The sequence below is a fragment of the Betta splendens genome, chromosome 10, assembly GCF_900634795.4.
Source record: "Betta splendens chromosome 10, fBetSpl5.4, whole genome shotgun sequence".
In the NCBI taxonomy this organism is placed as follows: Eukaryota; Metazoa; Chordata; class Actinopteri; order Anabantiformes; family Osphronemidae; genus Betta; species Betta splendens.
Window position 1 is genome coordinate 8,196,675 of NC_040890.2, and position 24,529 is coordinate 8,221,203.

General features: G+C 47.5%; 2 protein-coding genes across 4 annotated transcripts in view; one reads left to right on the forward strand and one right to left on the reverse strand.

The window, feature by feature from the left end:
* The window catches only part of LOC114864739 (serine/threonine-protein phosphatase 2A 55 kDa regulatory subunit B beta isoform), a 30,967-nt gene extending 10,530 nt beyond the window's left edge, over positions 1–20,437 (reverse strand). Inside the window, exon 1 of one of the 3 annotated variants that reach the window (XM_029165690.3) lies at positions 20,268–20,437. In XM_029165690.3, the coding sequence (XP_029021523.1) occupies positions 20,268–20,346 (79 nt within the window). In that variant the 5' untranslated portion in view covers positions 20,347–20,437. Of the gene's footprint in view, positions 1–4,587; positions 5,340–18,621; positions 18,686–20,267 lie in introns of those variants that run through there. The other 2 variants (XM_055512518.1, XM_029165689.3) reach the window with 2 other exon arrangements.
* An 832-nt stretch (positions 20,438–21,269) lies between these two features.
* Positions 21,270–24,273, forward strand: rpl26 (ribosomal protein L26). Its single transcript, XM_029165735.3, has 4 exons — positions 21,270–21,428; positions 22,063–22,234; positions 22,316–22,456; positions 24,108–24,273. The coding sequence occupies exons 2-4, from the start codon at positions 22,067–22,069 to the stop codon at positions 24,234–24,236; spliced, it is 438 nt and encodes a 145-aa protein (XP_029021568.1). The 5' UTR covers positions 21,270–21,428; positions 22,063–22,066; the 3' UTR covers positions 24,237–24,273.
* The last annotated feature ends 256 nt before the right edge of the window (positions 24,274–24,529 follow it).

Consider the following 24,529-nt stretch of genomic DNA (forward strand, 5'->3'; position numbering starts at 1 on the left):
TCCTGTGGGCAGCCAGGTCTGACACCGACAGGTCAGCGCTCCTTCATGCATCACAGAGATGCTGCGGATAACACGCATCCATCACCGGCAATAACACGGACGGCGCTGCGATGTGTGCGTGCACGGCGGAAATAAAACAGGCTTATCTGTTCAAGTCCACCATTACGGCCACGCCAACAGGCAGCGATATAGAACTGGGAGTCAAGCCAGTTGAATGGAAACGCGGATGCATTGATTCTGGAATGAAAAGCACGCGCGGGGAGACGGGAGCGGGGCGGGCGGGCGTATTTATAGATGCCCTCGCATGCATCATCTATCACACATACTGTAGCAGCGAGGAGCGGCGGCGGTGAGCGAGGAAGCCGGGCGAGCGAGGCCTGTTGTTCTAAGTAGGTCGATGAAAGACCGCGCCGGGATCCTCGTCGGCGGACACAAGCAGGGACCGAAATAGGAGCATCCTGGCTAACCTCTAGACGGCACATAATCCCGTCAGCGGAGAGAAAAATAACACGGCAACAACGCACGCCGCCACGATCCGGTCACATTGGAGGGTTGTGTAAGACACACACGCAACACTGTGGCTGCCTGCTGAGCCAATTGCATGAGGAGGGGACGCTGACTCCAGGCGAGAGGAAGGCCGCGAGCAACGTGGTGTCTTGTAAGAGCTTTGTTAGCGTCCGACGTGAACGGGGAGGAGAGGATTAGGAGGCTGCGTCAAAGGATCAGGCCCCTGGGGATAATTCTGCTCGCGCTCGCTCCCAGCACCCGGAGCCCAAACACGATCGCACACAACGTCTAGAAACAGCATTTCTGCAGCGATCACGCCGTTGAGAGCAGCAATGGAGATCAATGCGTACTACTGGTCCATATGATTAAGGCTGTTTTAGGCTTTATTAGCTGAGCACAAAGCAGCGGCGCACAATGCGGCTCTCTTCATCTGAAGAGCACGACTCTTTGTAAGATGTGGAGTGAACAAGCTAATTAACCTGGTTTCTTCAGGATCAGCCCCTCGAGAGCGAGACCGTGTGCGCGCGCGCGTTTTTGTCTGAGTGTGTGTATTCTTTTTTTGTGTAATCCCGCACGTGTGTACGTGCAGTTCTCTCTTTTTTTTTTTTTTTAAGAGGGTGAAACGGGCGAGACGTGTCGGCGCTTCACTCCTCACACTTCATTAACGCGTCACCGCCGCCCCGCATCTGACTGCAGACACAACACAGCGGGCGAGGGGGCGAAAATCGCTGATCAATCGGCGCAGGCGATGCCGCGAGGCTTGGTTTCGTTTGGTATTCTCTCAGAAAGGGAAGCCGGAGACGGAGGACGATGGAGGGGAAGCGAGAATTCTAATCCAGCACCAAAACAAAAGCCGTCCCTCCCTCCGTATCTGTCTGCCTGCGTCGCCTTAATGCAGTCCCTTTCATCTCGCCCGTGTTCAAGGCTGAGGCGAATCAAAGATGCGAACGCTGTCGTGCAGACCCGCATCCTGTATCCACTCTGACCTTATCACCAGAACACGAGGAATCGGCACTGACAACCTCTTCGCCGCCAGGACTCCGGAATCACAACTCACAAACGTATCGTATGATAAAGTCCACAAAGGTCAAACGCTGCCTCGGCTTCAGCCACATCGATCACAGCAGCGCCTCGGATCCGCCGGCCGGGCGGCTGCTCGGCGGTTGAGAAGGAGGATATTTTTGTAATCATCCTACAGTAGCAACACCATGGGTATTCTTTAATAACTTCTCATTAAATTTTCATGGAGCTGCAGACTTAATAAGAAGCTAATCAGGGGATGAAAGCAGCTGCTGAATAAGGAGTGTGACTTGCCCCAACTTCACAGCTTGCCATTAAGCACCCGACTCCCCCCTACACACACACACACACACACACACACACATAGACATTATCTTCCACAGAGGCGGGGCTCTGCGTTCCGAGTGTTTCGCTGTGAATAATGGATGGGACCTGGGGGTATGGTGGGCTAAGTCTTTTCATGCCGGGGTCCTAAAGTGGGGCCCCAGGCCGTTTGCCTTGGCACAGCTCTCATCTGCAGCGGCAATAAAGGTTGTGCGCTGCCTGTTACGGGCCTGCATCAGTATTCAGTGGAGGGAGACGGGTCACATCACACACAAGCCTGTGGTCGCATCAGACAGATATACATGGATAAGTAGCAAAGGCAAGAAAGGAAAAGGAAACAGAGAGGCCGGCGGAGAGACGGAGGAAGGGATTACATGTCCTGCCAATAGATCGTAAGGTCATTGTTCCACTGGCTAAATTGTAGAGGACCAGAAATCAATATCAAAGCAGACATGAGGTAAGGTCTGCCTCACAGCGGGGGATCCATTTACATTTCAACGCATAATGTGAGGTTCTGCTATTTGACAATTTTATCCATTACTGAAACATCCAAGGTGGAGATTATGAAAATGAACTGAGACGTTGTAGGAGCGTAACAGTCCATTGACTCACACGCTGGTGCACATCCGCAACAAGACCTGAACCATCCATCCCGGCGCCACACACGCCATCTGCAAGATGCACTGTACACAACAATGACGTCTCCGTGGAAACGCTGCTTCCAGAAATTTCATAGCTGAATACGGATGACCGGCAGGGTTTTAGTCACATTGGAGTCAAAGTAGCTGCCCACACACCCAGCGAGGCGTGGGATTGGTTGGAGGCAAAGGTCAGCCTCAGTGACATCATTAAAGTGCCCCGCTCCTATGGGCGAGTGCAGCCTGGGGGGGAAATCCCCGCACTCATCTGGGACCCGTGCGTGAGACCGCACGGTCTGAACCGACCGGGCCTGATGGAACATGTGCACTTCAGTGGATTTATGGGGATGGGTGACGGACCCAGACAACGGCCCGTGTGATCTCTGGGCGCAGACCGACTTCCAACCACTTAGGAGACAAGGACAGACAGGCAGAGTCAATGGGCACACATGCTCATTCATGATATATGAGCTGTGACGATCAGTCATAAATTATGGCTATAAAAAACAACACAAGTAGACTCTGTGTTGGAACAGATGGACACGGTGACACACACTTTACAACATACAACACTCTAATCCGCTTTCTACTGATGCCGATGATCAAGACAGAGTGAAACGGCGAAACGTAGAGAATTCCACCCAAGCAGACGCTGGCAGGAGAAGATCCCCTCCTGTTTCTCATCTCGGCGCACACATCAAACAAAGATATCCATCACACCCACTCCCACCCCCACTCCGCTTCCTCTCGCTATGAACCGGCGACTGTGTGTTTAACGGTGACGGGGAATCATCAGTAAGTGCCGGGCAAATGATGGCGCTCTCCTCTGGTCAAATTAAAGGTAGGAGGGAGAAATGGCTGACTTTGCCTCTCCTCCAGCCGGCGGTGGCATCAGTAACCTGAGCTCATGGGAAATAGAAGAAAGTGTGGTGGCTTTGACCCACCCTGCAGCAACATGCAGCGTGCCTCCCAACAGCCTCTATTCCGCTGTGCTGAGGTCTGGTATTCAAAATATCTGCAGCGGATCGGCTGAAGCATCGCTTATAGGAGCTCTGCAATGTTATAATGTAGCAACTGAGTGATAAAATGTGTTAAAGGCGTCTCCATCATCTTTATTAGCTTGTGGTATGAATATAAATTTACAGGGATGTTTCAAACCACAACATGGGGGTAATAGGCTTGTGCGAAACATTTCATCGCAGCGTTACACAATGACCTTATGGTGTGTTTAGTCTGTGTAATGGAAAGCCCTCAGGCCCCTGTGCTTTCGCTATCACACCGATATCAGCACAGCAGTAAGTGTCCATAACCGATCTGCGTAATCGCTGCACGGGGACTGAGCCAGTAATGAGATTAATGAGAGCCTCTACCTGTAAATCAGCCTTTTATGTCCATCGATGCCCTGAACAGCTTGTGGCAAATAGGTGGAGCTGACTGGTGGAGCATGAGGGAACTATTCGGCATTAAACTGTTACACAGACCAGTAAACAGGAGTCTGCTGTGTGTGTGTGTGTGTATGCGTGCGTGTGTGTGTGTGTGTGTGTGTGTGTGTGTGTGTGTGTGTGTGTGCGTGCGTGCGTGCGTGCGTGCGTGCGTGCGTGCGTGTGTGTGTGTCTGTGCGCAGGAGCAGCGAGCGGGCGAATCCATGAGTCCGTCGTTCAGCGCGCTGTCTCCTGAAATTAGGCCACCTTTCCTGTCCCTGTCTCGTCCTCTCAACAAGTGAACATGCAATACGTGTGGAAAATACATTTTCATCACTTTTTCCCCCTCCAGATGCTGAAGCAGCTGTATAGTGGGGGGTTTTCCCCCGGCTGCTCCCAGCTCTAAAGCCCTGATTCCTCTTGGCCATTCTAAAATGAGACACCAGAAGCTGAACGAAGCAGAATAAACCTATTGATGTTAAAATGCATTTCATGTGATTTCATTCCTTCATTCTAGAACACAAAAAATACTAACAGACTGTTTCTGGCTATAGCAGCGATCTTTAATGGGCTAATCCACGCCAGGGAGTTGGCCGTGGACTCGGGTTATATGCGGTGACGGTAAAACCGCATCCACCCAAAAATGACCCAAAATCGAGCACGGTCGTTTCAAATACCTTCGGTTGCATAGTTGTGGTCGCGAAGGAAGCTGTTGTTGATTTTCCGGGTATCACTCTCCTCCTCCATTGATAAATCGGCTGGTTCGGGATCCTAAAAGCGGAAGACCTGCTCCCATCCTGCCGGGTACCGTCAGCAGGCGGGCCGCGGGACCAGCGGGGGACCTGTCATGGCTCCAGAGCTCCGGTGTAACCAACGCGAGTCAAAACCACCTGCGATGCCGGTGACGATGGCGTCGGCGTGCGGACGGGTCCCGTCTGCGCCTCAGGGCGCATCAAACAGCCCTCCGTGCGCGACGCGGCGATTCCAGCAGGACTCAGTCCCCTATTAAAGCGCAATACGTCCTTTTAGCGTCGGGTAGTTAACGTCTGTGGGGCTGCAGCCGACGGGAAAGCAACCAACGCTACGTCCGCTCTCTATAAGGTGGATGGAGCCGCAGCGGCGCGCTCCGTAAATCTCTTCTGGAGGATTTGAGTTCAGGCAGTGTAGATTTGCCCCCTCCCAGTGCCGGCGGGGCGGGCGGGATTATGCGTCAAGCCTGCTCCGATAATTTCAGCAGCTACCTAGTTGTCACTCTCTCCAGGGCTTCATCACTGCTCCCCTCTCTCTCTCTCTCTCTCTCTCTCTCTCGATCCTTCAGGGTCTCCTCTCTTTCTCTCCTTCCATTCATTCGTGACAGCGAGCCGGTGCCTATGATCAGCACAGCTGACTCACTGTGCCAGATAGCGCAGAGCTGTGATGCTGCTGCTGTTGCGCCTCAGCAAAGAAGCGCCCCTCCCATGCTGGCGCTTTAAAGAGCACAGGCAGTAAAAGTGAAGGTCCTTTTTTTCAGAACCTGCTCCCCCGCAGCACCATGACCACCACCCAGGTTCAGATCCAACAGCTGCATTGACCTACACAGCGGCCTGCGACTCATTCACCAGTCAGGAGGCGTCAACTAGATGCACCGATGCGATGGTACAGGAGGCACATTATATGGCACGTCTGTGCCCCCAGAACTGAAAGAGAACATGAAGTTCAGATTCAGAGAAATCAGGGCAGACAGAGGCGTCAGAGGGGAGTGAACTGGATGAAAGCAACAGAAAGGGGAGAGGGAAGGCAGAGGAAAATGAAAAAACCTCTATGCTGATTAATTAGATTAGTAGGGCTGCAGTCGTCTGCACCCATTTATGGAAATATCTCATTTCCACGAGTTTAATAAAGCCACACACACACACACACACACACACACACACACACACACACACACACACACACACACACACACACACACACACACACACACACACACACACACACACACACACAAACACACAAGCTTTCCCCTGGTCATCCCGTAATCTTTAATACTGCCTGTGTGTGTTCGGCATGTGCTTGCAGTGCATCCCAGCCCTTATCTACTCACTTTACCCCAAATCTCCCTACTTCCACAAAGGGACAGGGTTTCTCCCCAGCGCGAGCCTCAGCGCACATCAGCAGCAGCCATAAAGAGATTGGGAAGCCCCCTCTCCTAAATGCATTAGCTCCATAATCCACGGGAGCATGTGCAAATGCAGTCCTCTGCCCCTCTTCTAATGGGGATCCGGCTGTGAAGGAGGCAGGTTGCTCATAGCAAAAAAAAACAAAAAAAAAAAACAAGGCCTCGCTACAAATGCTATTTTACACCCCATCGCCCTCCAACCTCCATCTCCACCTGAATACATTAGGCGCATTATCCACGCAGGCGGATAATGAAGGCTGCTGGAGAGTCAGCGGCGGCCCGTGATGCACATGCCTTCATATTTACAGCCCCCTGCTCCTCTGATGAAATCTGCGGAGAAGCGCCGCCAACCTTGACCCTGCCGGATCTGACTGAGCGGTCAACGGAGCTCCTCGCCTCTATCAATATTTAAACAGTGTCTACGAGGACAAAAGGAGCGCGCGGAACAAAGACGCGGGCTAAGTTACAGCTGAGCGGCAGAAACAATGGAATTAGAGGAATGAAGCGGCTTGGATGAAAGGTTGAGGTTTGTCAGAATGCTCCTGGAAGCAGCCGCAGACAGAGGAGGGGCGGGAGCAGCATCTCAAGGCACCCAGATATTTGACTGTATAATGAAGGCGTAAGTGGGAGATGCTGCTCCAAGTCAAAGCCAGGGATCAATGCTGTCTCTCTAATAACATCCACCATCCGCCGCCTCCCCTGCTTGCTTCCATCGCCTCTTTCGCTCGAATCAGTCCTCACAATGGGACCACACAACCTACTGGGCTGCTTGGAAACATCTCGAACTTTGATAAGAAAAGCAGTTTGGCTCCTTTAGCTCTCATCAGTCCAGACATTTAATCAAAGCTCACCCCCCTGCTTTCATTTATTGCTCCTCTCCTCTGGACCTCCAGCCACTTATTCTCCACTGCTGCCTCTCTCCTCTCGCTCATTACACCCCACTCCCACCAGTAGACACCAGTGACAGTGCGTCTACAGCCCATCTGATGTATGTCAGACTTGTGGGAACCCCCCCCCCCCCCACCCCATGATTGGAGAGCGTGTCCTCAATTCTCCTCCGTCGCGTGGACAAAGTGGGTTAAATTAGGTTCTAGCAGCAACACAGGAACACCTTCACGTGGCAATGATATTTTAGTCATGGCCAATTGCTTTCCTTGATGTGTGGTAATTGCTTGACCCGGAGACGCTGGCGTAGGCAAGGGCGCCGTCTGCATACCAAGCAACATACATGACCAAACGCTTCCACACGGAGCGGAGATGTTTGGCAGCGCCGCGTCACATGCCCTCATCTCCCATAATGTTTGAATACAAACATGTAAAAAGCCTCTAGTAGCTCATTTATAAATTAATTAATTGTGTCAAACTGTTGTATCAAGGAACCCGTCGTTTCTAACAGTGAATTATTATGAGACATAGATTTGCACCAGTGCAGAATGATTAAGTCAGACTTAATAGAGTTGTCTGAAGGCCTGACTTTCCCTTTAAGACCACATGCATATTTGATGCGTTTGCACGTTAGAGTAGATGTGGGCAGAACCCACTGATCCATTATTGGTTTATACAACGGTGCGCATGTTAATTATATCCCATCATAATAAAGTGGAATGATAAATTTCCAAACACATTTACTATCTCCAGTAAAGCTCGTTGTGTTTGGTTCGACACCCGCTCCGCTGCATGACTGCAGCTCAGTCTATAAAGTCTGCACAGCTGTAATTTCCCCTGCTTGTTTATTGGTTTTAGATCACCTCTGTCTTATTAAACAAACCATTACTCTATAGCACGAGACGCTCCCTCCGAGCATTCATTGCCTCTCATTAGCCATGCAACCCATCGCGGCATTAAGAACAGCTAAACACATGGGGGTAATAGGATTGTCCTGGCAGTCCATCTGTCAGGGGACTGAGCAGCAGCGAACCCCAGGGATGCAGCACCCTGGCCTGAATACACCTGCTTACGCTGCCCTTTTCTCCTGCTCGCTTCTCTGGAGACATTTATTCAGCACTGAAGCACAAACGCTCGAGATTATAGCACAGCCGCTCGTGTTCATGTGTGTGTGTGTGTGTGTAAATGAGTAAAAAGCTGCAAAATGCTGGCTGTTTATAGCATCGTGCATTTAAAAATACACCCAATGTGGCTGCTGCTCTAGTAATAGACTACAGATGGAGACACTGTACAGTATGAGGCCGTGTGTGTGTGTGTGTGTGTGTGTGTGTGTGTGTGTGTAGTGTGTGTGTGTGTGTGTGTGTGTGGGGGGGGGGGGGGGGGGGGGGGGGGGGTATGGAGAAGCCTAGAGAACTGGAGAGTGGAAAAGCACGGGAAGATATAAAAGATGGATGCATAGTTTTGTTAAAGGGCATTAAATCAAGCCTGGAGGCCATCCCTAAATCAGCAGGCTTTACTCCTGGTGCCATTCCAATTACACCAGGATGAGACTAATGCTCCATCGCTCCGAGACCTCGGACCAGCAGGATTGGATTTTCTGTTTCCCCCCTGAATCTCCTTTCCCCCCCCTCCCCCAACAGCCCCCCCCCCCACCCCCCCCCCCCCCCCCCCCCCCCCCCACCCACCCACCCCACTCTCCTCCTCCCTTGATAATGAATTAATTGAAAAGAATGTGTGTACAATGATTAGCAACGGGACGGAGCATTTTAGATGAAAATTAATCAAGTGAAATGATTTTGTTTGCAGCGGCGCAGCCCGGCGAATGGCGGCGCCTCGAGGGCACGCGTGCGCTTGTGGGCCCTGATGGACGAACGAGGACCGCGGACACAATCGCACGCGCAGACACACTCGCAGCTGCTTCTGTGGCATCGCTGCGTTCCAGGCAGCCTGAAGCTGCAGAGACATCCAGCACATTCAGGTTGTTTGTGCATCCACAGCCTCCTCTCGCTGAGGGGAAATGATGTCACTTACCAGAAAATCATTGCATTGTACCCCTCCGGTTGCTAGGGAACTGCAATTGAACTGGCATTGCAATGCAGCGTAACAGCTGTCTACATAATTGGACAATTAAGATCTTAAAATGTCATTATTTTTAGTCATATTCATCTCAATAATGGTTCCAGTGCATCCCAACACATTTGCTACCAGTTGGGTTAATGGGGCGAACATGAGGAGTCCGTGTTGGGAGTGAAGCTTCATTTCATTAGCGGAATGATCAGCGATGCATTGGAAGGGGGGGGGGTGGTTATGTACAGGAGAGCAACAAAGCACCCGACGGCTTGTGCTGCTTAGAAAGGCTGGACGCACAGTGTGCCTGTTGTTAAGCGTGCTATATATAACCCACAGCCCTTTCCTTCTCTGGACAGATAAGACCTGTTTGAAGGAAGTAGGTTAAGCAGGTTAGCAACTACAAAGCCACCTTTCCTTGACATGGTCAGGGATCCGTGCTAAAGCACCCGAGCTCTGTTTCTTGTTTCAGACGGACACAAATGTAATAATTAACCAAGAAAACAATGGCTGACCTCTGTGATGTTTGTTAAAGATTGATTTTCCCTTAAGTAAGTAAATGTGAAGACTGTAGATGAGTTCATCTAAATCTGATTTATTTATTATTAAAACAATTTGCTGTAGAATCCAATGGTTGTTTTATTAATCTAAATCTGCAAACCATTTTCCTCAATCTATTTCTTATCTGGCCTATTAAAGGTTGGTGCCTTCAAGCAACTTGTTTTTCCTATGATCAGTTTATTATTTTTATTTTAAACTAAGTCCGTTAAACTAGATATAGATGCTGTGTAATTTGCTATCATTTCACTAATCAACCAATAGTTTCACTTACAAACGTTAACGCTTGTGAAATGAGTCAACTACCTGCCTTGTACCTGCTGTGTGTGGGTAAGCACTAAATCAGCCAGGTTACATATCCAACATGAGCTAACGTTGCTAATAAGAGTAACAGCAGCGTGGAAAAAGCCTGACCCCACATCCGAACACGCCCCCCGCCATCCCAGCGTGCCAGAGAGGTTTCCCTGCAGCCATTCACCAGTGTTGCAACCAGCCCCATGTGACAAGAGAACATGTTCTCTGTTCACCCCAGTTCAAGACTAACACCCCCCCCCCCCCACACACACACACACACACAATTTAAAAGCACACACGGCTTCATTACAATAGTCCGCAGACATTCTCCGTCAACAACAAAGACAAACACATGCAAGCGTGTCACACTTAGAGGCTGTAATCTCCAGGAAAATCCCATTTGGCAGAGCAGCTGCCAGCGTGGATCACGGTTAGAGTGCAGTCGTGGTGCCCATAGGGTGGCAAGCTGTCCATCCCCACGTTTCTCGCAGCTAAACACACACAAAAGCCCCCTCACACACATGGGCTTAAAGTGGGATCAGCCTCCGACCACTGCGCGGTTAAATTCATGCCACTTGTTTTAATAGAAACATGTCGATGGGCTCACAGAGGCAGTTTCTCATTTGAACAGGGCTTAATTTTTACTGCTCGATGTATTGATTCACCATGAGGGAGCCCTGTTGCAAAGTAGCCTCAGGGACCCACCATTTCAGATCTAGCTGAGAGTGAGGCGTGCTGGCAAAAGTGCTCCGTCCATCTGTCTGTTTATCCTGCTGGCCGCCTGTCAGAAACACTTGCTTCTGTTGATGTGAAGGGATATGAGGAAACAATAAAATAATATGCAATATCAAACCTCCAACACATCAATGAACCACAGGACATTTATATATCACTCTCATATCTGTTAGACTGTTATTCTATTTTCATATATCATGTCATAAGTGGTTGTCTGTCTCTATGTGTGTTGCTGTGAGTGAGATGCTCTATGAATAAATAATGTTATGTTTTGTTTTATTCTATTCTATTCTATTCTGTATGTTTTGTACATTTTACAAGGAGGAAATTAAGCTCATAGTATCATGAGCAAAAGCGCGTCAGTGCGCGGCAGAGCTGATCATAGAGCACCACCACCTGGCCACAGCGGGTACTGCAGCACACACAGTGGCCTCAGCTGGCACCATTGAAGTGGACAGAGCAAGTCACAGTTCATTTGCAGTGCTTGCGTCCATAATGTACACGTACATGAAATTAGAGTTATACTCAGCATAAAAGCTTTTATGGGTCTGTCTTTGCTGAAATTAGATAAACTGAAGGTTTAAGGGTCGAGGTGCATTTCTCAGGGTATCCACCAGGGAATAAATTAGTCACGGTAAATGGATTTTGTGGTACATCCCAGTATTAATATGCAGGAGGAGAAAAAGTACATAAGGCCAAAATGTATAAAATAAATAAATCACAATTACAAACCTCAAATAATGAGGCTGATGCAGAGGATTTATTTATGTAGGAACAACATAATGGTTGTGCACACCTCACATGAGAGCATCAACATGGGATCCATATTTCATCCACCTCTGACCTCTGTCACCAAGCAGAACTAATTAGACCCGCAACGCAGAGGCCACAACCTGTGATCTGATTTTCTGCAGCTCTGAGCTGAGCAATCTGCAAGAGGAGGGGACGTGGAAACAGTCCTGAGTTCGGACCAGTCGCCTCAGATGAATGAGGTCTCACACACACACACACACACACACACACACACACACACACACACGGGCAGAGACAAGCAAACATGCACTTCTGAGAGACGTCGGTCTCCTCAGACAGACGAGGCAGTGAAGCAGCCGCAGGAAGGGGAGTCAACTCTTAGACAAGCTTCAGTAATCGTACAGTGAGCAGACAGACAGAAACAGACATTTCCACTGTGCCAAGCGTGTCCCTGGTGCAAATCCAGCTCCTGGATCCAGAGCACGCTGCTTCCTAATAAAATCCAGCTCATTGGACAATGAAGTTGAACATATTTTTCTCTGTATACTGCTTAAACCTGCATTTTAAGACCACATTAATCAGACAGACACACGATTCATATTAATAAATGTTTTGGTCCGGGCTAAACCGTAAACAGCCTCTGTGCCAGGACAGCTTGGCCTAGCGGCACAGCGTCAATACTAATGACATCAGAACACAAAGTATCACTATGGAAACCTGGAGGCCCTGGTCCTATCCTACACCCCTCTGGCCCACCGGAAGCCCGGAGAACAGGGCCGACGGCAGAGAAGCAGAAAGCGAAGGTAAGAAAACCCAGAGGTCACAGCCAAACCAAAGAGGCAGTGAATGAGAGGCCTGAGCCAAAATATCAGGGAGGTAAAGAGAACCGGGTGAGGAGGTGGGCTGTGGGCTCCAGACACATCAGTTGCCTGAAGCTGGTCGGGGGCCAGAGCCGAGCGCTTGCTGTGAAAACAGGCAGAGCAGTGTGCTGTAGCCAAGTGCAGAGATTCAACTCCTCTCCCTCCCCAAATCTGCACTCTCATCTTCTCCCCTCCCCTCGCATCCATCGCCCCATCCATCACCCTGCCTGTTCCTCCGCCCCACCGCCTCTCGGAGACTCAGCAACACTTTCAAACGGGCCAGATGGGCTCAATGAAATACGCCCCACTGTCCACGGTCGCCTGAATCACAGCGTCACTGCTGCTGCGATGCTTCTTCGCGGCCAGTGTGCAGGTCATTACAAACCAGAGTAAAAACTGCACAACGCCTCTCAAGATGGATCGTCAGGCCTCCAAAGTGTTTACTGAGTCATTTCCAAGGACCAAATTGGCATCTAGTGGGAAAGATCATTTAGAGTCAGTGTTGTGTTTTGTGGCACTCTGCGAACACATTTTGCTCATTTTATGCTAGGTGGGTCACAGAGCCATTTGGTCAGATCAATGTGAGCTAATCAGCAGCCAGAGTTGAGGAAGGGAACGACTGGAAAAAGGCTTGTGTTAAACAAAATGAGAGCAAACTTCCTCAACACATTTAGAGCCTTACTCAGACTGTAACTGGGTGAGGTTTGTATAGAGAGTAATGTCAGGTTAAACAAATAATAGGAGCTTGATGATTATTAATTACTGACAATCCTGTTTTTTTTTCTGATTCTGTCTGTGAATATGATGAACAGCTGAGATAACAGTGGGATCCCAAAGAGGCTCATTCAGTCACGTTTGGATAATCCCACCGGAGGAAGGGAGGAGGAGACTCCAGCGTATGGTAATGGTGTCAGGGGTTGGGATTTGAAATCTAGTTAAGTTCCAGAGACAAGGCTGGTCACCACACAAAGCCGAACACTTACAGTAAGACAAAGGTTTAGAATGGCTTGAACTTGCTTGTATTTGGATGATATTTGAGTTGTAACTCTATCGTTTTACATTTGATCAAAATTCGAACAATAACCATTTTCGGGTTTATTTGCACCGATAAGCTGTTTTTTTTTCGTCAGTATGATGCAGTTTGTGCCTCTTTGTGCTAAACTTTCCCCCGCTCTGCAAAGCGTCTGCACTCGTTTTGTTGCCGTTGCTGCTCTTTACGACATCTTGTTGTCCATCCCTTCATTGCATTTAGAGCATCTTGCCAAAGAACTGAAGTTGAAAATTAGCCAGCTGGCCATCGCTGGAGACAGAAACGCTTGCAAAAGGTGCAGCGTCTTACTGAAGCATTAAATGAAATGAGATGACAAGCTTGGGCGGACATCATTATAGAAATACACAAATGCGCATCAGGCCCTGTGATAAACTGGGGACCTGTCCAGGGTGTGTCCACCTCTGCAGTAACAGCTGGGATCCAGCACCAATGGAGGGATGTGAAATGTATTTTTGCAGTAAAAATAACATACAGTAACTATCATTTTCATATTTTAAGTCTCCAGATCAATATGTCAAGTCAACAAATCTTAGTCTTTGTATATATAGGTGTTAATTTTTCAATCTCTGCTGTCACCATAACACCCATCCTCATTCTGCATGTGCTGGAGGTCATCAGCCTGCTTGTTACACTCTGCAGATACATCAATATAACCACAACGAGCAACGTAAAGAAGAAAAATGGAGAGAGGTGACGGGAAACCTTGTTGTAGAAAAATGTAATATGCATAATTGAATAAAAATAAAAGAATAACGTAACAAAGTCTGACAGAGTGACAAAGTGCCTGCAGTGACACTAGCTCTCTGTGAGGATTTAACCAGTCAAAGCCGCACTTACTCACTGCATCTGTGAAGCTAAACAGCAGTAAAACATGACAGTATGTGAATGCATGTGGCCTCTGTTGTGTTTAGTGCTTTGGCTCATTCTGCACTACAACACCAACGTGACATAAAAAGTCTAGTAGTTTATTACAGAAGAATCTCAGAAGTAATATCACATTTCTGAAGTTGGGTTCTTTCTCAAATTGCCAGGAAACTGCAGGGACATTACCGCCAAGGAGGCTTTAATAAGGAACGTATCGATTTCTGTGTAGGTACCACCTTCTGAATCGCACAAGTATTATACCAAAAATAGGCCTCGTAGATGACTAATAGCGTTCATGCACAGGAACCCGAGCAGCTTCCTCTCCTGCATCACAGGAACAGCTCAAAATAAGACGTGACTTAGTCGGGTAGTTAATGTGCATGTGTAGATCATTATGGATTAAAAAACGTAAACATGTAACGTATAGAAATCAAAATAAAGTATTTATGTTTATAAATAACAGATTCTTTAAAAATTCTAACAGATGGAAGCAGCGACATAAGTGGGCTGCTGATTTCTGAGTCATCATGTGACATCATGTGGCATCTAGTGTGTGTGTGGGGGGGGTAGGAAACAGGCGGAGAGCAGAGACAGACTGGTACTTCATGTACTGCTGCTGCCTCATACAGTAGCATTAGGCTGCATTATTAATCCAGTGTCCTGTCCTGCATGTACAGCAGCATTGAGAGCGAACAGTGAAAGCCTTCGGCACCAGCGGGGACGCGGCCTCGGCGGCTTCGCTGCCCGTCCGCGGCGCCGACAGACAGGAAACGTCTAATAAACAGCTCTCCCTCCACAGCCGCCGCCGCCGCCGCCGCCGCTCCTCCTGTTTTGGTCCGGGTCCCTGCTCCGCATCGATCCCGTCCTCCGCCTATTCCTTACAAACAGGACCGTGATGAATCTGCAGCCGCGGGCGGCTATTTTCAGAGCGATATCGAAGAAGCGTGCCGGGAAACTCTGAATGAGCCTGTGAGGCGAGATCTGAGTGGATCACAGACGGGGATGTGGAGACAAACCTCTCAGATCCTGCTGTACATCTCTTTCTCCACCTCTTGAGGTCAGATATCGCTGTGGCGCTCGCTTTTAGTTGCCTGCGTGTGATTCTAACCTACAGTATGAGTGGGTGTGTCCGGGCACTGCCCTTCGCCTACACACTGGAGACGTGACTCTTATGGAACCACTCCATGGATGGCGTTGTCCGTGTTCCTTCTCGCTGGGCTCCTGGGAAACCTGCTCTGACAGTGACCCCCTTCTCTCCAGGGAACAGTGACTCCAGTCAGATGAGAGGCACTCTAAGAAATCAAAAAGGGGCAACAACAGCTGGGTCCCCGTGCCCTCTCGCTTTTTCTAGAAGCTTATTTTGCTAATAGGTTTAATTTTTCCACAACTGCAACAACCTCCTGAATCACATTCACAACATTTGGACATTTAAGACCCAGGACGGAAACATGCTACAAATTTAGTATGAAGACGTCAGAAAACTGTCACTAATGTCCATCACTTTCCTTAAAACATTTGTGCGTTGCACGTCCAGCAGAACCTGAGCAGCATCATCACTCACTGGCAGTTTACCGTCCCTACTTTAATCTCTTCTGTTCATTCGGCTGATTAGCAGTTTGTTATGTCGTCTCTCGGTGAGAAACGGCTGCAATGCGAACACACATTCAAATTAAGTCTCGGGCTAAATCTGTCAGGGAACTCGTTTTCCATTCAGTTACATTATTTTAAAGACTAGCAGTCCCTACGACAGGCTTCATTATCTCCTGTATCATTATCTCCTCTTCTCTATGTGGCACAGTCTCATTAAAGTTTCATCCATTACATCCGTGATTCGAGTCAAACTTCTCGCAACGTAAAAAGGCTGACGCGCAAATATGGTGGTCTGCAAAACTAAGTCTAAATGTAATGTTGCAGATTACGCTTAAAAAGAACAAAGAGCTTTATAGAAATAAGCAACATAATTATAGCAACAATGCCTCTAAATGCAGAGATCAAACTAACAAGTACTTTATGTCTAAATAGAAGTAAGTTGTCTTGTCTTTACATTTAATTTCTGAATTTTCCAACATTATTATTAAAAAAACAGGATATAGAAAAGTTTGCAATGTGATGTTATGTTATCATTTTTTAGGTCTTGACTCAACGCATCCAGAGCATTTGTAAAAAAGGCATAAACTCAAAGGAAGCCTGATGTCCCACATAAACTCCCTGGCTCCATAAGGAGCCTCTGTGTCTGGACACAGTCCATGTTGTGGAACTGAGGACTCAGAACACAAAACACAACATTTACACTGGGTTCTACAGTGTTTTGAAACTGTGACAAAGACTCACGTCACTGGTGTGTGTTTGCTGTAACAACACACCACCTCCTGCGGGGCTGCAGGAGCGAGGAGGCTGTAGCGGTGCTGCTTGTTTTCATGGAGACCTACTGGAGACAGCTGGCGGCAAGTGTTTGCGTTAACGTGATCCGGCTGACGGGCGCTGTGTGAGAACCGAGCCCATGGTGCGTTGAAGACATCGCGTTCATTGAAGTTCTCACACGCTCCTGACTTCTACGTGTGCGTATCTTGGCGTTTCACTGGAAAAAGCCAGTTTCTCCCCGTCACCAAAGCGCTCCGTCCGCCTCGGGGAGCATCACGATGTATCACTGACCCATCATCGTAAAAGTCACATGCAGAACAGTGTGCACGCAGCAGCCCGTAAGGAACTTCATCACAAATCTATATCAAGCACCACGACATCCACATCCGACGAGCTTCATGTTGGAATTTACTTATGGTCAGAACTAGATAAACAGGCTGCTGCGTTCAGGAACCAGGAGCTGAACCACTGTAGTTCATGGATGAGCATAAACATAATATTAAGATACTATTCTACAAAGCTGATGTGACTAGAGCTGCTTCGCCAACAGTAATGGAGCAAAGTGCCAAATGTTACACGACACGTTCCATACATGACTGCAAACAGTTGGACATCAAAGAAAGGTGTTTTCTCCACCACACGGTCGGCTGCAGAGAGGCCCCCGAAGCAAGAAGGCATGAAAGAGTCCTGCTCCAGGGCACTACGGCAGACGGCTACTGACCAAGGATGTGTGCACATGTGCTCAGCTTTAAAGGGATGTTTACACTGGTTTCACAGATCAAGGTCAGTGTGAGAGAACTATTCAGTCCGGCAATACCTGATCTCCTGATGGCATCAAGGTTGTCTTGACTTGAAAGGTTTTAAAAGAAACTCAATCTTACATAGTTTAGAAAGGAATTCAAAAGATGTGGGCATTAAATACAGGGTGAAATAAAAGATGACAGTCAACAACCAACTTGAGGGAGAGCGGGACTGCTTTTGCTGCGAGGCGTCTCATCGCTCGCTTTCTCCGCGGTGTCATTTTTTATTTTCCACTTTCAACCCTCCGCTGAGCGGTCGCGTGCGCGCGGGCGCGGACCCCCTCGCGTGCACGGCGCCGGACGAGGACGGGCCGAGTGCGAGGAGCGTGTGAAGTGGGCGTCTGTCGCGATAACAACAACTCTGCAGGATGGAAGATAACACATGCACACGGGCGCACGCTGCGCTCCTCACCCACCAAAACTCCAACTCGGTGTCACGCTTTGTCAGAATACGACCGGACCCCCGCGGGCGCCGCTCTACTTATAAACACTGTACCCGCGCACACACCGCCAGGCGCATGACACATCATCTGCAGCCATTAATCTAAAGACTTGTCACAAATTGCTCGCTACCATGTTCTAGTGGTGTTGCCGTCAAACCTTGGCAGATGATGCTTTGCAATATTTAACTCGGGCGCTGCTGCCAAAAGGAGGAGGATGAGGAGGACGCTGAAGCTGGACGGGCTCTGTTGATTGATGTGGTGAGGTGTCAGTGGGAGATGCACATTTTTCCCTGACTCAAACGCGAGGCAGCACAAACAAGCACGGACCCATCGGACGCCTTTACGACTCAATCCATCACCCCAGAAGCGACAGACTCATGAAATGGGACAAAAGAAAAAATATATATGATAAAATAGAGATTTGTGCAAACACACTGTCAGACACAGACAGTCAAATCTGGCTTTGTAGGCTTTGCGAGCCTGCTAGACTGGACCCAGGTGAAGCTGAGTGATGCTGGAACACTGCCCTCCAACAATGAGGATGCACACACTATGGTCCAGCACCAGGCTTATGTAATATATTTTCCACTAACATGGGCACTGCACACTCATCTTCCCTGGGGTGGTGAAGTGTTCTCATCTGGAGCGGACATGAATCCAGGAGGGGGGGGGGGGGGTCTAGAGAAGGACAAGGAGGGCTGTGAGGCGATGCTAAGCACGAGCACTGGGTCAAATGGACTCCCAACTCAAGGTGGGAAGGTCACGGCAGGAAGTGGAGACACAAACAAACCCCAAGTACAGGAGGTGGGTTTTCTGAATGTTGCACACACGTACAAAAGTGGAGGTTTATGTCATCGCTACACGCCACGTTTCCAAGGTTACCTGCTGTGTCATCACTCCCCGCTGGCCTGCGGCGCACGAGGTCCGACATCTCTTACTCGCTCTCCTTGTGTACAGTTGTTTCATATTTCTCCACACACAGGGCCGGTTCAGAAGAATGGCTCGTATTACTGAGCACTGCAGCTCCGTGTTTACAGATCTATCACTTCCTCTGTTGTACCACTCCCTCGTCTCGGGCAGACGGACTCAGAGCGGAAGGGAGAGTTCAGAGAGTGGGAGGGGATGAGAAGAAGGACGGAGGGGTGGTTTGTTTACCTCACCTCTTAGCATCCACGAGTTTAAGCATAACAAACACCTTTATGTACGGATACGATATGTTTAAGTAACACTTTGACCAAAATCTTTTTTCCATTAGCTTTTTGCACATCTTACCACCACATCTCTCCTCAAGGGGTGGAGCTCCCATGCTATAGAGATAACACTAAGCATGTCAAGATAACACTCTTTAAATAGAATGCTGCAAAAACATCAAATCATCATGTTTAAATGTTATATTTATAAACATTAAAGCAACAAAAATCACTGAACTGAGCTCTGCACGTTCATTCTCTAGCATTTCTTTATTGCATTTCTATGGTGAGTGTGTATATTTGTTGTCATTTGGGGTCATTAGTAAACATAACTTGTCCAACGCGGTTGGATCCATCGGTTTCTACGCTTTTGCCCTATAACCTTCTAGTTTAAATGTAAGGTGCGAAATAAGGCCATTTCAATCATGCATGAAATAAATAATTCAGATTTACTAGTCAGATTTCTCAGAAAGCAAGCAGACAGAAGAAAATGTGGAGTAAAAGTATAATGGAAGTGTTGAAGAATACACAAGTGAATGAGTGACTAGGTGTTTCTTAATAAACATATGTGATATAGGTCATCTCTACAGGCTGTGAAGGGTCTATGACCAGCACAGATTGGTCGGCACATGATAACACACTATCTCCCTTCCTGTGCCAGAGGGCTGAGGGCAGCGCACACACAGGAAGGAGGGCACCCATACAAATCTAAATAATGCAGACACTCGGTCTCTGCATTATGACCTAGTAAATGGCTGGTTATGCAAACACACTCGGACCCTGCTGGAATTGACCGGCTCCTCAAAAGTCAAAGTGGGACCAAGATTTTAAGTTTGTTCGACTGCAGCTAAACAGCTCAGAGATGATGGAATGATGGGGCATCATGAGGAAATCCCACACCCAAACCTCGTAAAATGAAAGGCCTGTTGCATGTATGAACGTGTGAATGGGTTGCATGAACAGGAGAACTTACACTGACACATGCTGATGTTTGTACTTGTCATGTCACGCGGGGCCTGTACAGTGCGTGTTGACATTTCTACGGGAAGCAAAACAACAGAGGGCGAGTGCTATGACACGCAGCCCACAACGCACTGAAATCACCAACACCAAGAATCTTTACATCTGCCCCATGACTAGGTTTCAGAACGGCTGGAGCAACTTGGCCGTGACTAATCTGCAGTGGGCCGTGCAGCCCCACGGCCGCAACTTCTGCACACGCACGCAGCCGACAGGGCGCTGCATGTCAGGGACAGAGTGGGGGCACACACATTCATGGCACACGCTCAAAGTAAGCAACTCGCAGCCCCGTGACAACCCCACGGCGTCCCACCCTACCTTCGGTGTGGCAAGTGGAGGACAGGATGGTGCTCGGAGGGCGGAATAGGTACGGCAGATAGCGGGAAAAACATTTCATCTTCTCCTCCAGTGCTTTCCGACGGATGAAGAGCGCTGCGTTGCGGGCTCCACATCCGCACTGCCGCCGCGACAGCCAGCCAGAGAAGGATGGAGGGGGGGCGGGTGGTGGTGGGTGGGGGGGGGTAGGGGGGGCGCAGCGAAGGGGGAAGAGGCTCTCTGTCGCGGCGCAGCGGTTTATGACAGCATCACTTTTCGCGGGCGGACAACGCGGACGGCCAGGCGGAAAAGCTCCGGCGAGTGAAGACCCGCGCGCTGCCCGCGGAGCAAACGGCGCACGGTGTCAGCGCGCCCCCGTGTCCGTTCCGCGTCTGTGTGCGGACACTGCGTGCGGAGTGGGAGCGGGACAGCGGGTCGCCTCTTCCCTACACGGGAGGTCAGTGCGCGCGGTCCGCCGTCAGCTGACTCGAGTAGAAAGTGCGTTCACATCGGATGGCAGTGACACGATGTCCTAGATGTTGCTCGAGCATAATACGCCCACAGAAAACGGGAAAATGCTCCAAATTAATTAAAATGCAATGATGAAATCGCATACAAACCTACACTAATTGTGTCAGCCGTTTAATTTCATTCCACCACCGTGTTCTTCGCCCCAAATGAAGTATGTTACATCAATATCTATGTAAAGAGCAGAGGCCCAAACTTGATGAATCATAGGCGAAACTTGTTCCCAGCTGCTGACCAGATTATTGATTAATTTGATCTGGCACCATCTTGTGGAGGGCTTTTACATCTCATCCCACTAAAGTCATTAAAAAACTTTATCAAATTAGAGTGATCAACCTAAATATTTAGAAATAAAGACATTCACGTGTATTTATTTTGGGTTAATTTGTCATAGTAGTTAAATAGCAGTGAGTTAACTAGAAGTCACAACAATTAAAATAAGATTAGGGTTTAATTTTTTATAGTATGTATATATTTATTATTGTTATTGTTGTGTACGTAAATATTTGTTTTTTAACTCTTTTACGTGTCGGGTGCCTATTTACGCGACTTATCGCGAGACTTGAGTGTGAACTAATGTCAGCGGAAGTACTCTGCGAGTCTCTTTTCCGCCGGCCATAGAGGAGCAAAGGCAGGGTAAGAAATCCAGTCAGATAAATTTACTGAAGTTATCGTCATCCATCCTTCATTTGGGGTTACAGAGGTTTCCCTGCATTGTGCAAACACATAGTAAATGTTTCAGTGAATAAAAAACGCTCAATATTGAACCAAAGTTGGCGATGGGTCGCTAAATAAAACCTCGGTCAGATTTGGTCGCTTCACACTATCCGCATGTCGGCTATGGATAACGAAGCCATGTGTTTTTTTGTTAGCTTTTAATATTAGGCATCTTTGCTGTTGTTGCGTATACCTCACCTTGTTCTATAACATTGAGCCGTTGGCGTTATATGGCAGAAGTACTTCATAAACTCGTGAATTGTTGTGCTAACTCATTAGCTTTAGCTAGCATGCTATTTAAGTTAAAACGTCTGTACACGTTTTATTCACATACTGTAAGAAGTAGAGAACTGCAGATTTGGTCGCAACGCTGGTTAATGAGCAGGGTATCGTTGCTAAAGGTCTGAAAACAAGCGATTTTAGCTGACAGCTGCTATGATATCTTACCTATCTTGTTTTAAGTGTCGAATTTTCAGCCGTGATACTAATGTTTGTGAATTTGAACAAGTCTTTGTGTTACCAAGTTAATAATCAGTTTTGTTGACTTTTATAGCATCATGAAGCTGAATCCATTTGTAACGTCCTCCCGCCGTAAGAACCGCAAGAGGCACTTCAATGCCCCCTCACACATCAGGAGGAAGATCATGTCTTCCCCTCTGTCAAAGGAGCTCCGCCAAAAGTACAATGTGAGGTCCATGCCCATCCGCAAAGATGACGAAGTCCAGGTATGAGTGAATTGTTCAAAGTGTCACCATTTGACTTTTAAGGTGTATGTGGTTTGACATGCTCATGCTGTGTGCTAACAGGTTGTCCGTGGACACTACAAAGGCCAGCAGATTGGCAAAGTGGTGCAGGTCTACAGGAAGAAGTACGTCATCTACATCGAGCGTGTTCAGAGAGAGAAGGCTAATGGAACCACAGTCCATGTCGGCATCCATCCCAGCAAGGTGAGGTTTACGCCCTAGGCCTGTGTGGAACACCGTTAATTGTGCTTCAGTTCTGCTTGTGTCCTAACAGCTGGCAAATCTTTGGAGCAACATGTTATGATGGGTGAAGTAATAAGGGGTGCATGCATGTGAAAATAGTTTTAATGTAAACAAATGACCTTTTAGAGTTAAGCTCTAGTAACAGAACACATTGCAGTGGGGGAGCAGTGGGCTGCCATGCAAGGCACCTGGGGAGCTAGTGCGAAGTGTCTAGGACACACCTGGAGCTCTGGTGGGCTTGAACCTGGGACCTTTTGCTTCCCAGGCCTATGCTCTACCAGCTGCTGTATTGCTTCCCTATTGCCAGAGTGGACTTTTGTCATGTTTGTCTAATATTGCGTTGTTTTTAGTTTTACATTATGTACTGTAATGTATTTGGTCTTTCGTGTTGCCAATCTTCTTTTGATATTGAGTGAATATAAAAATTCTGAAACCTGGCGGTTAGGTAGACCTATATATTAGGAATTATTCCTGTGTAGATCCAGGGTTGGTGCTCGTTACCTCAGTTGAAATGAGGATGTTGTGATTGTAAAGTTGAATTTTAAATAGTAAGTTACACTGGGCTTGTTGATGTGTTTTAGCTGTACTTATGTTGAAAACTGATTAGAATTTTTTTTAAGCAGCGCCTTGTTAAAGGCACTTGTCTAATCCTTTATTACCTGTAAAACAGATCAGAAATTCAGACCTAACCTTGTATGTTTAGTGAACATTAGTGACCCAGACTAATTTTTAAAATTAAAGGGTTATATGGATCAGGTCACAGAAATGCTCAGTAAAGCGTCCTAATGGAAATAATACAATTTATAATAAAGCCAAGTATTAGTCTAATCAGTAGATATGCGTAAAGTGAAGTTGGGCTGGTGATCAGAAAAGTAAAATTCTATGTTAATTGTAATGCTGTCCAGTGGTACAGGTGTGTAAGTTACACTGTTTGTGATTTTAGGAGTATCATAGCCTCAGCATGTAGTTCAACTTCATAGTAATTATGGTTGCGGTGTCCAGTATTGCATTGTTTTCTCGTCTATGTAAATGAGGTAAACAGCACTTGTGTATTTTTAGCTTGAAATTCATAACATTAGTCACAGAACTCAATACACTTTCATCCTGACCCAGTGTTTATGGCAAGAGCTGTCTTAGGATACATTTGTCACAGTGCATTCAGTGTTCATTAATGCTGTGACTCGCTGCTGCACTGCAGAGACATGACACATTAGAATTTGGCATGTGAGGTGAATGCTTTCTGTCATAACAATTAATGTCTGCTGTGGTAAAGGCTGAAAAATCCACCTTTTTTGAGCAAGCTGTTAAAACTCTGATCCTATAAAACACTCACATATGTAGAGAAGAACTTGTTGTCTAAAATTGATTGTCAGTAAAAAATTAAAGTTCAATTTTCATCCACTAGCTTTTATACATTTTCTGTTGACACAAATGAAAAATACTTAATCATTGATATGTTAATAAAATGTTTGAGGTGGCTTAAATATTGAACCATGAAATATATAATTGAGTTTAATTCATCTAATATTGATAGCAGTAAAGATACAAGTTGCTTATGGCCTCCTTCCCGAACTATAGATCAGTTAACTGGAGTTTCATTTTCTCTTTGCAGGTGGTCATCACCAGGCTAAAGCTGGACAAGGACCGCAAGAAGATCCTGGAGCGCAAGGCCAAATCTCGCACTGATGGAAAGGAGAAGGGCAAATACAAGGAGGAGACCATTGAGAAGATGCAGGAGTGATATTGATCTTTTGTTATCAATAAAATATATAAATGGACCCTAAGTCTTTGTCATGTTTTAATAGCAACCATGGGATGTTTTAGTCTGCATCATTTGTGAAATTAAGGTAGCCGAACAAAGGCTGTCAAGTAGTGAAAGACCTAGATCAGGCAAGCCCCAATCCTAGTGCTGTATCTATCACAGAACAATATGTTCAGATTCATCTTAGCAGGAGGCAATATATTTTTAGCTGCCAGTAAAAAAAAAAGTTAGCATTGAGTTATGGGTTTAGGTGCACAGGAATCTTAGCCAGG

Bases quoted from the DNA above. Each gene is read 5' to 3' on its own strand.
- rpl26 (XM_029165735.3), top strand. From the start codon at position 22,067: ATGAAGCTGAATCCATTTGTAACGTCCTCCCGCCGTAAGAACCGCAAG. The intron at 22,235-22,315 runs GTATGAGTGAAT...GTGTGCTAACAG, and splicing joins GCAAAGATGACGAAGTCCAG to GTTGTCCGTGGACACTACAA. The intron at 22,457-24,107 runs GTGAGGTTTACG...TTCTCTTTGCAG, and splicing joins TCGGCATCCATCCCAGCAAG to GTGGTCATCACCAGGCTAAA.